We start from the raw sequence: 13,139 nt of genomic DNA, 5'->3' as shown, positions 1-13,139 counted from the left end.
AAGTTTAGGAAACCATGATGAGAACATTTTAAAAAGTTGGAAGAAACCTACCTTCCTCCAGTGTGTCTCCATTTATCTTGTTTCTTCCATTCAAAGTAACTTCTCTGTGGCCATGGACCTCTTTCTTGTTCCTCATATTTTGCTGTTCTTGCTCTTTAAGATGCTTCCTTGTTTTTCTGCTCAACAGCAACTGAAGCTTTGCTACATCCAGGCTTACATTTGAGGCAGCCAGCTCCTTACTATTTCCAAATAATTTCTGAAAGATCGCTAGATGTTCTTCAAAGTTTTTTTGGGCTGATACAAGATCTTCCTTCACCTCCTTCACTGAAATGCTGAGGAGGTCCCCTAAGTTGGCCTCAGTTTGATTGCAGCAAGAATGAATATGATCCCAATGCAATTCAAATTTCTTCATCTCTTTGGTAAGGTGGCCAATCTCTCTTTTTAGGGTTGTAATGTCATGGTATGCTGGATTGTCTAAGGCATCCTCCATGACAGCTTCATGGTTTGGCTCCATATATTCTACTCTACCATGTTGGGGATTGAGGTCTATTTGTTTCTCAGTATCAGGATCTTTCGAAGATTTATGATCATGTGGATTATTTTCATGATCTGCCTCCCAAAAGTCTATTCTCTTCTTAAAAGACTCTAGTGTCATACTTTGCTTCTTGAGATGGTCCGAAATTAATTTGATGCTCATCACAGGAAGTTGATCTGTGGATAGAATTACCTCTTCTTCTTCAGATAGGTGTTCCAAAATTTCCTCTCCAAGCAGGATCTCAAGGGCCTTCTCGTGTCTCAATGCATCCACCAGCAATGAGTTGAAAGAACTGTTGAGATATGCTACATGGTCCCGCATCTTCTCGTCAGCTTTCTTCAGCATATCAATCTCCTCAGAAAAAACTTCAGAATGGTTTTTTAAGAGAGATAGGCCATCTTGTAGCTTCCAACTTTGCTCTTGCTGGAAATCCAAAGATTGATGGATAAGCGGGAAAGCAGCAGTGAGATCTTTTAAACGTGCCTCCAGATGCTTTAGATGTTCTCCATGCATCTCAGTGATGTTCTTTAAGTCTTCCACATTAGTACTTGAAGGCTGGTCTTCACAACAGCATGTCTTCATGGACTTCTGTAGACTCCGGTGGTTTTCCTGAATATCTGCCAGACTATTATTAAGAGCGAAAATCCTCCTTTCTACATCTTCTCTGTATTCATCGACCATGAGACTCCCTTCTATTAATCGTACTCGGAAGTCCTCTATGTCACGTTTTGAGCTGTCTTTTAACCTTGTGATGGAATCTGTTAGTTCTTCATAGTCTTTTTCAGACTCCTCATAAAGTGTCTTTAGCTCCCGAGCATGTTTTTCCAAAGTCTGATTGAAGCTCTGCATATCTATATCAGCAAACCCCTCACCCTGATTGCCCAATTGCCTTGGGAACATTGCAACATTTCTGTTTAGGAGCTCAAGCTCACCACGAAGCTTATTTTGCTCTTGTCTCATGTCGGCCAAACTGTTGTTTAAAGCCAATAAAAAAGACTGCTGCAGCTTGTGGTGTCTCTTGAACTTCAGGTCCGTGTCCGCTTTGATCATCGTAAGATTGTAATGGATGGAGGCTTGTTGCAGATAGTTATGATGATCCATTTCTTGCTTCATCTGGTCGGCCCTCAGAACATTGGCTTGGACTTTGGATTCGAACTTTGTCCCTAGTTCTTGGAAATCTTTTCTGGGCACAGAACTTTCTTGGAATTGCTCTATGCTCTTCCGGTTAGCTTCCACACTCTGGGAAAGGTTGTGCAGAGCAATGGACAAGTCCTGTAGACTTTTGTTGAAACTGGCCCAGACGGGATTGAAATGCTCCTTCAAGAAACTGTTTATGTGGAGAAAGAGCATTTGCTGGACTTCTGAAACACATCACAAAGCAAAAATATATTAGCATTGACTTCTACGCTTGATTGATTGCTTCAGACTGTTGGGATATAAGGGGTCTTTGGTGCACTCTGAGCTTGGTTGCTTTCTTCCTGTTATTTCATAACCATAGCACTGGTGATATTGCCTAATTTGGGTAATGAAACGTCTGCCAGGAAATACCCAAGGTCAGAGAACACCAAGGACACCACAGTTCTCCTCCTCCTCCTCCTCATCTTCTCTGCAAACCCCACTCCCTTCTAGCAATTATTATGTTACCTAGTTTGGGTAATGAAAAGTCTGCAAGGAAACAACCAAGGTCAGAGAGCATCAACAACCTACCAGTCCTCCTCCTCCTCCACCACCACCACCACCACCTCCTCCTCCTCCTCCTCCTCCTCCTCCTCCTCCTCCTCCTCCTCCTCCTCTTTCTCCTCCTCACCATAAACCCTCCTCCATAAACCCTCCTCCCTTCTAGCACTGATGATGTTACCTAGCTTGGGTAATGAAAAGTTTGCAAGAAAACATCCAAGCTCAGAGAGCACCAAGGACCTCACAGTCCTCCTGCTCCTCCTCATCCTCCTCTTTCTCCTCCTCAAAATAAACCCTCCTCCATAAACCTGCCTCCCTTCTAGCACTGATGATGTCATTTCATTTCATTTATTCGATTTATAAACCGCACCCTCTCCCCAAGGGGACTCGGGGCGGTGTACAGACAGGAATAAAATACACTATAGACAACAAAAGTACAAAATCACAGAAAAACAAATTAAACAAACAGTCTGTACAATGATCATGAAATAAGCTAATAATTAAAACCAATTAAAATACCCCAAAAATTAAAATTTAAAATACCGGCGAGGAGTGTTGGGGAATAAGTTATGATTATGATTGTGATTGGGCCAGGCCAGCTAATTTGAACAGGTGGGTCTTGAGTTTCTTACGGAAGGAGCGGAGATCAGCAGTGATTCTAATATCGTGGGGGGAGGTCGTTCCAGAGGGTAGGGCCCGTCACAGAGAAGGCCCTACTCCTGGGCATCGCCCGCCGGCATTGCTTAGCGGATGGTACCCGGAGGAGTCCCTCTCTGTGACAGCGAATTGGTCGCAGGGATGTGTGGGGTAGGATGTGATCCTGCAGGTAACTAGGTCCTGAGCCATGGAGCGCTTTAAAGGTGATAATCAACACCTTGAAACGCACCCGAAAAGCCACAGGTAGACAGTGCAGCTCGCGCAGGAGTGGTGTTATATGGGAGTACCTAGTACTCCCCATAATTGCCCGCGTGGCCGCATTCTGGACCAGCTGCAGCCTTCAGGTGCATCTCAAGGGGAGCCCCATGTAGAGATGTTACCTAGTTTGGGTAATGAAACATCTGCAAGGAAACATCCAACCTCAGAGAGCATTAAAGATCCCACAGTTCGAGCCTGAGCTACAAATATTCTCCTTTATCGGTACTGTTGAGAAAATAGCTCTCTTACCTGACTGATGAGGCTCTGTGCCTCCATTTCCGTCGGTGCTATTGTGATGAAGGACTTTCTGTAAGATTCCCAAATTGTTTGCTGTCTGGTGAACGTCGTTCTGTAGGTCTTCTAGCACAGCTTCATGACTTTGATGAGCTTCTACAACATCTCCTGAATCCAGCAAAGACAACATTTATTTGCATAAAGCAAAGACAAGATAAAAATACATCTAAATATAATTTAGAATGGAAGGTGAACCTCCAGATTAAAAAAAAAAAAAGCCATGCACACACGTTGCTAATAAGAAGAAGGAAGGAGGAGGATGCTTTTTTGTTGTTTTTTGTTTTGCAGTAAATGGAATTTCAAAAGAGCAAGGAATGTAGCTTAGTTGTGGTCAATCAATATGGAACACATTTAAGAAATAAATCAGCAATATAATTTATGTAGGTTTCCGATCACCTCAAAGTCCTTGTTTGCCTCATCGGTGTATACAAAACCCTTGAACAAAAGTGTACACTCCCAAAACACTTTGTTATTTGTTTGTTTTTTAAATCACTGGCACATGGAATGCCTTCATCTCTATCTTGTTTATTTTGTCTAACTACCTTTCTCTTCCGTTCTTCTTATTTTGCTCATGCCCGGAGATGCGCAGTTAAAAGAGATAAACATGGGTTGCTATTTTCAGGCGTGGTTTTAATGGGCAATTAAGGACTCTGTGGACACTGTTGGTTTAAGCAACACCCAGCTTAAAAAGCTGGATGCAGCAGAAGGAGAAGACTGTTCAAAGTCTAACATAGGGGCGTCAAACTCGATTTCAGTGAAGGCCGCATCAGGGTTGTGTTTGACCTCGGGGCGGGGGGGAGTAGGCGTGGGTAGGGTGGACATGGCCAGCTCGATGTCACTTGTGTTGGGGCGCCGGTGGTGGCCCGAGTATTCTGCCAGCGAAAACAGGCTCCCAAGCTCCATTTTTGGCTGCAATGGCCTCCTGCAACACTCTGCCAGTAAAAACGGAGCTCGGGAGCCCATTTTCACTGGCAGAAGCACCATGGGCGAATCCATCACTAATTCCAGGTTGGCCCTGCAGGCATGATCTAAGCACCCCACAGGCCAGATCCAGCCCCCGGGCCTTGAGTTTGACACCCCTGATCTAGCATCTTTGAAAAACAGCAGATGGCATGAATGAAGAAGCTGCAGAAATACTCCCCATGCATACAATGAAGATGTGAAGTACAACTATGGACTTAATCACTAGCAGATTCACAGATACATTATTCCCTAAAGGATGAGTTGAAACCTACTGTGGTTTGAGAACTCTTCTTCCCAACGTTCAGGCTGACTGGTATTCACTGGATACTGAGCTGGATCTGCAAATCAATTCCATAAGACATTAATTTCCTCTGTCCCCCAATTTATTGAAGAAACCCCCCCACACACAATTATTTCAGCTTTTAAATGACATTTTTCGGTTGTGTGTTATCCCAGAGATTGACCTGTTTCCTAATACTAATATATGCCCAAATGCAAGTGTTAAGAGAACACCTCGTTACAATTCAGTATATTCAGTTGTTTCTGCTCCTTCGAAATAGTTCTCTTGTATTTTTGACCATCCTTACTTATTAGGAAGGTCAGGATGAACTTCATATTATAGGGGACAAGAAAGTCTTCGAGACTGAGGTAAAAATTCAGATTTTGAGAAGATAGAAAGGAAGGACCTTTGTGGCTTTGCAATCTTCTCTGCTCTTCTGCTACTTATGACCCAGCAGAGACTTTTCTCAACAGTCAATAGTCGCTTTTGGTTTCTCAACCCTCCTCCTTCTTCTCCAGTAACATTGTACTGCAAACTAGGGCATACAAAATCTTTGCCAGACCAATTCTTGAATACAGCTCATCTGCCTGGAATCCACACTGTATATCGGACATTAATACAATTGAACAGGTCCAGAGATATTTCATGAGAAGAGTCCTCCACTCCTCTGCTCACAATAGAATCCCTTACTCCATCAGGCTCAACATTTTGGGCTTGGACAACCTGGAATTACACCGCCTGCGGTCTGACCTAAACACAAATTTAACTGCTACAACATCCTATCTGTCAATGACTACTTCAGCTTCAACCACAATAATATACGGGCAAACAATAGATACAAACTCAAGGTAAACCACTCCAAATTCGATTGCACAAAATATGACTTCAGCAACAGAGTGGCCAACGCCTGGAATGCTCTACCTGACTCCATTGTTACATCCTCAAACCCCCACAGCTTCAACCTTAAACTGTCTACCGTGGACCTCACCCCATTCCTAAGAGGTCCATAAAGGGGGTGTGCATAAGCGCACCGGTGTGCCTACCGTCCCTGTCCTACTGTCCCCATTTATTTGTACTCATTTCCTTGTTCATGTCCATGTTTATACTTATGCCAGTTATCCTGTACATATTTAAATAAATGAATAAATGAACAAACAAACAAATAAATGAATAAATAAAATGAATACTTGAATCTGACTTCGGCCAACCTGGTTGATTTCGCCAATCTGATTGATTAGTTGATAACGCAGAGTGCACCCAACTACAGAAGGCTAATTAAAGATGTATTCTTACCATATTGTTCACAATCCTCGCCTATGTAACCTGGGCAGCACTTCCAGTTTAAAAAGCTTACAACTTTCTCTTTTATCTTGTAGACTGGCTTCAATGCTGTTCTGTACCTAGAAGAAGAAGAAGAAGAAAGGAACGAGTGATAGAGTAGAAGCAAGCCTCATCTCGTACCCTGAAGCAGAGGTGGTATTCAGCAGGCTCTGACCAGTTCTGGAGAACCGGTAGTGGAAATGTTGAGTAATTTGGAGAACCAGCAAATAAAACCTCTGGCTGGCTCCGCCCCCATCTATTCTCTGCTGCCCAAGTCCTAGCTGATCGGGAGGGAATGGGGATTTTGCAATAACCTTTCCCTGGAGTGGGGAGGGAGTGGAGATTTTGTACTATCCTTCCCAGTGGTGGGTTCCTGCTGGATCGCACCGGATCGCGCGCGCTCCCTTTCAGCGCTCCACCTGGCTTGCACGCTCCCTTTCAGCGCTCCACCTGGCTTGCGCGCTCCCTTTCAGCGCTCCACCTGGCTTGCACGCTCCCTTTCAGCACTCCACCTGGCTTGCGCGCTCCCTTCCGGCGCTGAAACCGGAAGTACAGTTTTGCCCGGCCCTGGCGAAGCAACGACGCCTGCCTGCGCTCCACCAGCTCGGCTGGGAACGGAGATGTTTCCTCAGCGGAGCGGAGCACCTGAAATGTCTTTTCAGGCGCTCCGCTCCGCTGAGGAAACATCTCCGTTCCCAGCCGAGCTGGTGGAGCGCAGGCAGGCGTCGTTGCTTCGCCAGGGGCGGGGCAAGACTGTACTTCCGGTTTCAGCGCCGGAAGGGAGCGCGAGAGCCAGGTGGAGCGCTGAAAGGGAGCGCGCAAGCCAGGTGGAGCGCTGAAAGGGAGCGCGCAAGCCAGGTGGAGCGCTGAAAGGGAGCGCGCGCGATCCAGTGCGATCCAGCAGGAACCCACCACTGATCCTTCCCCTGGAGTGGGGAAGGAATGGAGAGTTTACAGTATACTTCCCCTGGAGTTGGGAGGGAATGCAGATTTTGCAGTAACCTTCCCCTGGAGTTGGGAGGGAATGGAGAGTTTGCAGTATCCTTCCCCTGCCACGCCTACCAAGCCACGCCCACAGAACCAGTAGTAAAAAAAATTTAATCCCACCACTTATAATAATAATAATAAATTTGAATTTATTAGCCGCTCCCTCTCCACACAGGACTCGGGGCGGCGTACAATAAAACATATAAAAACATAAAGACATATGTGCAAACACATAAACATCCAAATACACACATATATACAGAGACATACATGCACGGAGGAGGTAATGAATTACATCACATTAAGAATGTTAAAAATCAACCATTAAAATACCCCATTAATAAAAACACAATTTAAAATTCAAAAGGACTGTCAGGAGGAATAAGAAAAAATTACGGTTGAGCCAGGCCAGATAATTGAAAGAGGTGGGTCTTCAGCTGTACACGGAAGGAGCGGAGATCGGAAGTAATCCTGATGTCACGGGGGAGGTCATTCCACAGGGCTGGGCCCATCACAGAGAAGGCTCTGCTCCTGGGTGTCGCCCCCCGACACTGTTTAGTGGACGGCACCCGAAGAAGTCCCTCTCTGTGTGAGCGGATTGGTCGTAGGGATGTATGGGGCAGGATGCGATCCCGCATGTAACTAGGTCCTGTGCCATGAAGCGCTTTAAAGATCGTAATCAAAACCTTGAAACGCACTCGATAGACTACAGGAAGCCAGTGCAGCTCGCGCAGGAGAGGTGTTACAGGGGAGTATCTAGTCCTCCCCATAATCACCCGCGCGGCCGCATTCTGGACCAACTGCAGTCTCCGAGTGCATCTCAAGGGAAGCCCCATGTAGAGAGCATTGCAGTAGTCCAGGCGAGACGTCACCAGCACATGGGTGACTGTGCGTAGGGCATCCCGGTCCAATAAGGGGCGCAATTGGCGCATCAGGCGAACCTGATGGAACGCCCCCCTTGCCACGGCTGTTACATGGTCATCCATGGACAGCCGGGCATCCAGGAGGACGCCCAAATTGCGCACCCGTTCCACGGGGGCCAGTTGCTCGCCCCCAATGGCCAGAGATGGAAGCAACTGGTTGAACCGGGGGGCCGGAAGCCACAGCCACTCCGTCTTGGAGGGGTTGAGTTTTAGTCGGTTGCCATCCATCCAGACCCGTACGGCCTCCAAACACCGGGACATCATTTCAATAGCCTCGTTGGGGTGGTTCGGGGTGGAAATGTATAGCTGAGTATCATCAGCATACAGATGGTATCCCACCCCAAAACCACGGATGATCTCGCCCAGCGGTTTCATGTATGTGTTGAACAGGAGAGGCGAGAGCACCGACCCCTGTGGCACCCCACATGTGAGGGGGCTCAGGGTCAATCTCTGCTCCCCTGCCAACACACGTTGCGTCCGGCCAGAGAGGTAGGAGCCAAACCACCGTAAAACGGTGCCCCTGACTCCCAGCCCCTCTAGCCGGTGCAACAGGATACCATGGTCGATGGTATCGAACGCCGCCGAGAGATCTAATAGGACCAGGATAGAGGAACAACCCCTATCTCTGGCCCTCCAGAGATCATCAACCAACGCGACTAAGGCCGTCTCCGTGCTGTGCCCGGGTCGGAAGCCGGACTGGCGCGGGTCTAGATAATCATTCTCCTCCAGGTGACGTGGAAACTGTTGTGCCACCACACTCTCTACAACCTTCGCTAAAAAGGGAAGGTTGGAGACTGGACGATAATTAACTAGCTCCATTGGGTCCAGGGAAGGCTTCTTGAGCAGGGGCCTCACAACCGCCTTTCAAGGCGGCCGGCAGAGACCCCTCACCCAACGAAGCGTTCACTAGGCCCAGGAGCCAGTCGCGTGTAACCTCCCAGGATGCCAGTACAAGCCAGGAGGGACACGGGTCCAATAAACATGTGGTAGGTCGCAGGCGTCCACGCAACCTGTTCAAATCCTCGATGGCAACCGAGTCAAACTCCTCCCAGAATGGTCCCTCAAGACTCACCTCGGGCGCCTCCACTGGACCACTGAAAGGGGCCCATCCCATCCGGATTTGAGCGACTTTGTCCTGTAGATATTTCCCAAACTCCTCTGCTCTGCCCTGTAAAGGGGCTTCCCGCGGCCTCTCAGACAAGAGGGAGCGTGTCACCCGAAACAGGGCAGAAGGGCGGTTATCTGCGGACGCAATAAGAGCGGCACAATGTTGACGTTTGGCCGCTCTTAATGCCACAAGGTACGTCCTCAAATAGGCTCGTGCCTGTGCTCGGTCAAATTCGGAACGGGAGGATCTCCAACGACTCTCTAGGCGTCTCTTGTGGCGTTTCATCACCCTTAGCTCCTCGGTAAACCAAGGGGCCAGGGTGGTTCGTCGCCGCAGGAGAGGCCGCAAAGGCGCCACTTGGTCTAGGGCCCCGGCAGTCGCACTATTCCATGCGTCTACCAGGTCCTCCACCCGGGGGCGGGTCAGGTCTACAGGAGGTGGCCCAAGCTCCGTCTGGAACTTATCTGGTTCCATCAGGCGCTTGGGGCGGAACCATCTAATACCTTCCGGTTCCGCCTCCCCGCAGCGGGGGGTAGCACCAGGGAAGTCAAGTCGGAGAAGTGAGTGATCTGACCATGACAGGGGAATAATAGTTGAATCCCCTATTCCCAGATCACTCGTCCACTGGCCAGAGACAAAGACAAGGTCCAGTGTGTGGCCCCTCTCGTGAGTAGGGCCCTGAATTAATTGGGTCAGGTCCATGGCTGTCATAGAAGCCATGAACTCCCGAACCCCCTCAGACGCTTCTCCCATCGACGGCAGGTTAAAATCCCCCATCACTAAAAGTTTGGGGGTCTCAACCGCCACCGATGAGATCAGCTCGAGGAGTTCAGGCAGGGCCGCTGATGTATAGCGAGGAGCCAGGTATACTATCAGCAGGCCCAACTGCCTCCCTGGGCCCCATCTCACGACAAGGGACTCACACCCGGATGTCTGCGGCACAATGAACTCTCTCGGCTCCAAGTCTTCCCGGATAATCACTGCTACCCCACCGCCCCTTCCCTGGGCCCGAGGCTGGTGAAATGCTCGATAACCTGGCGGGCACATTTCCACGAGGGGTAAGCCTCCCTCGTGGCCCAACCAGGTCTCAGTTATTCCTGCGAGGTCCGGCTCCCCCTCCAAAATTAGATTGTGGATGAGGGGGGCCTTATTGACAACGGACCTCGCATTGCATAACAACAGTCTCAGGCCTTGGGTCTGTAGATCCTGACCACCTAGTATGCAGGGGTTGGTACAAACGACCGGGTATGACCAAAAACCCCGGTCTCCCAACCGACTACGCGCTCTTGATCTGTCCTCGCACCTGCCCCACCCCACGACCGTTGGTATCAAAGAGTCCTGCACTGGAATGCTATCTTCCCTCTCCTCCCCCACTCCGCTCCCTCCTCCTTCGACCACACCTAGATGCCTGGCTCTACCATCACTCCTGACCTGGTCCCCCCCCCATCCCTGGAACCCCTTACAATTTTTAAAAGACAATTAATTAAAAAAACCCTCAGTGTGCGCTTCCTCCACCTCTCTGGGTTAATAAACCCGTCCTCAAGGTGGGCCCTTGAAAGGGCAGGAGGCCATAACTGCGAGAGGGGGGACTCTCGTAGCAGTAGCAGGTCTAGCCTCGTATATAACATATTGAACAGGGCCAAGTTCATCAAGTGGGAGCTGTCGGTGTTAATATGCGTTAGCAGCCGCAATTCCCACTAAGGGGATAATCCTGGCAAGGGGATAGTCCTGGCAAGGGGATAGGCAGATGGAGATAGTCCACATCTAGATGGAAATGATGGGCTGATGGAAATAAAATAGCCAGCTGGTGAATAAAAGGCTGCAGCTAAGGGGTAGTTCGTAATGGGTGGTAGGGCGGGTAGCCCATAATAAGTAGGTGGTAAATGAGTGGGAGGGGGTGGGTAGTAGTGAGCACAGCAGAGTACAGGGTCAAACCTTCTGCACGGGCCTCTGATGTTCCAACGCCTCCGTTCCATGGCCTGCCTTTATTATAAATAGTCCTCCGTCCATTTGGCCACCCACAGTCGTTGTTATTGGGCCCGGGGGGGGCTGCATCGGCCTCCCTGCGGCCTCCCTGCAGCCCTTCTGCCGATCTTTCCACTTTCCACTTCCACTTCCTCCGGCGCCTTAGGCCTCACTCTCCTTCCCTTCTTCCCTCCGGCACCTTGGGCCTCTCGGGCCTCCCTCGGGCCTCGCTCTCCTTCCCGCGGCCCTCTCGCCGGTCTAGACTCACAATCGCCGGCCAGTTTGGAGCTCAACGTCCCCTGGATCGCAATTCGGGCCGCTCGGCTCTCCTGGGGCGCCACCATCCCTCTGGAATGCTTTCAGTGCAGAAGGTTTGACCCTGTACTCTGCTGTGCTCACTACTTCCCTGAAGGTCTTGATAAAGGACCATAGCAATTAGGGGAAACCTATCAGAAGTTTTGGCTAGGAAAAAGCTACCTGCAGAAATCCAGGTGAGCCTATGGTTTCTTTTCTCTCTCTATTTCTTTGCTGCTATCTAGTCTTCATCTGTAGGCTTCATTTGCTTTTGTGTGCCAGCCCAGTTGCTGAAAGGCGCAGGGTTCTTTAACCATCAATCTGGTTCTGCAAAAACCATTACCTGCTCAGAGGGCTTTTGGAGAAGCAGACTCTCTGGGCGTCATTTTTTCCATTCTCAGCAAAGATATCAACTTGAAGCTTAAATATGCCCTAAAGCAGGGGTGTCAAACTCAAGGCCCAGGGACTGGATCTGGCATGTGGGGTGCTTAGATCATGCCTGCAGGGCCACCCTGGAATTAGTGATGGATTGGCCCATGGTGCTTCTGCCAGTGAAAATGGGCTCCCGAGTTCCGTTTTCAGCTGCCACAGCCTCCTGCAACACTGCCAGGGAAAACGGAGCTCGGGAGGACCAGCCCGCCCAAGCTCCATTTTCACTGGCAGAGGGTTGCAGGAAGCCATCACAGCTGAAAATGGAGCTCTAAAGGATGTTTAGAACTGCCTGCCAACAAGGCCATTGATTTTAATGAATCCTAGGATGCCTTTAAAGAAAGAAGCATTCCACATTTGGGAGAAGGTGTTTGTGACCATAAATGAGAGACAAGACTAAGATGTCATCTCTGGCTGGAGGATCCATTTCTGGTTAAATGCTAAAGAATCAAATTGGGATCATTTGCATAGCAAATGTTTTCAGTAGTAAACTCATCAAATTTGGATTTCTTGGTTATGTCTCATGTGTTCCTATTTGGGTTGAGCTGGGTTCTACAGTGGGGCTGATCTGATGAGGTGTGATTCCTGAAGAAGGTAGGTTTCTCTAAGCTAGGTCAGATACTTCCTCACTCCTGAGAAACCTTCAAGCTGCAGTGGATAGTCTTTTTTGAGGGGCCTACGACAGTTTGCCATGGTCAACTTACCATCCACGACTAACTTGCCACAGCCAACTGGCCATGGCCAAGTCACTGCAGGATAACTCTCCATGGCCATCTAGCCACAGGACAACTCACTGCAGGACAAGAGTTACACTAAGATCAAAGAAATGGAGGAATAGAATCATTTAAAAAAGATGCGAAAGGAGGGACTGTGTGAATGGCAAAAATTAAAATAATTTTTATTTATTTTAAATAATTAAATACAATTGTTAAATTGTTCCACAGTGAGTTGTTCTGTGGCAAGTTAGCCAGTGAGTTGACCATGGTGAGTTGGCCGTGGTGAGTTGGCTGTGATGAGTTGGCTGTGGTGAGTTGGCCATGATGAGTTGGCTGTGGTAAGTTAGCTGTAGTGAGTTGGCTGTGGTCAGTTGGCCGTGGTCAGTTGGCCGTGGTAAGTTAGCTGTGATGAGTTGGCTGTGGTGAGTTGGCTGTGGTCAGTTGGCCGTGGTCAGTTGGCCATGATGAGTTGGCTGTGGTGAGTTGGCTGTGGTGAGTTGGCCATGGTGAGTTGGCCATGGTGAGTTGACCATGGTGAGCTGGCCGTGGTAAGTTGGCTGTGATGAGTTGGCTGTGGTGAGTTAGCCATGGTGAGTTGGCCGTTGTGAGTTGACCATGGTGAATTGATCATGGTCAGTTGGCCATGGTCAGTTGGCTGTGCAAATTGGCTGTGTCAAGTTGTCCCATTCCCTATTTTGGGGAGAGGAAGGAAGCTCTCTTCCATGTCAAGGGA

At 48.9% G+C, this 13,139-nt stretch overlaps 1 protein-coding gene across 1 annotated transcript in view; it reads right to left on the bottom strand.

Annotated features, from left to right (window-relative positions):
• Positions 1-13,139, bottom strand: part of MMRN2 (multimerin 2) — a 50,476-nt gene that overhangs the window by 18,393 nt on the left and 18,944 nt on the right. The window contains exons 3-6 of the mRNA XM_081953799.1: positions 5,958-6,064; positions 4,657-4,722; positions 3,377-3,529; positions 52-1,896 (exon numbers count right to left, since the gene is read on the bottom strand). Of these exons, the coding sequence (XP_081809925.1) occupies positions 52-1,896; positions 3,377-3,529; positions 4,657-4,722; positions 5,958-6,064 (2,171 nt within the window). The remainder of the gene's footprint in view (positions 1-51; positions 1,897-3,376; positions 3,530-4,656; positions 4,723-5,957; positions 6,065-13,139) is intronic.

The sequence above is a fragment of the Natrix helvetica genome (genome assembly GCF_964273705.1).
Source record: "Natrix helvetica genome assembly, chromosome: 5".
Lineage (NCBI taxonomy): Eukaryota > Metazoa > Chordata > Lepidosauria > Squamata > Natricidae > Natrix > Natrix helvetica.
The sequence above is the reverse complement of the archived record's forward strand: the minus strand, read 5'-3'. Positions and strand labels throughout refer to the sequence as shown.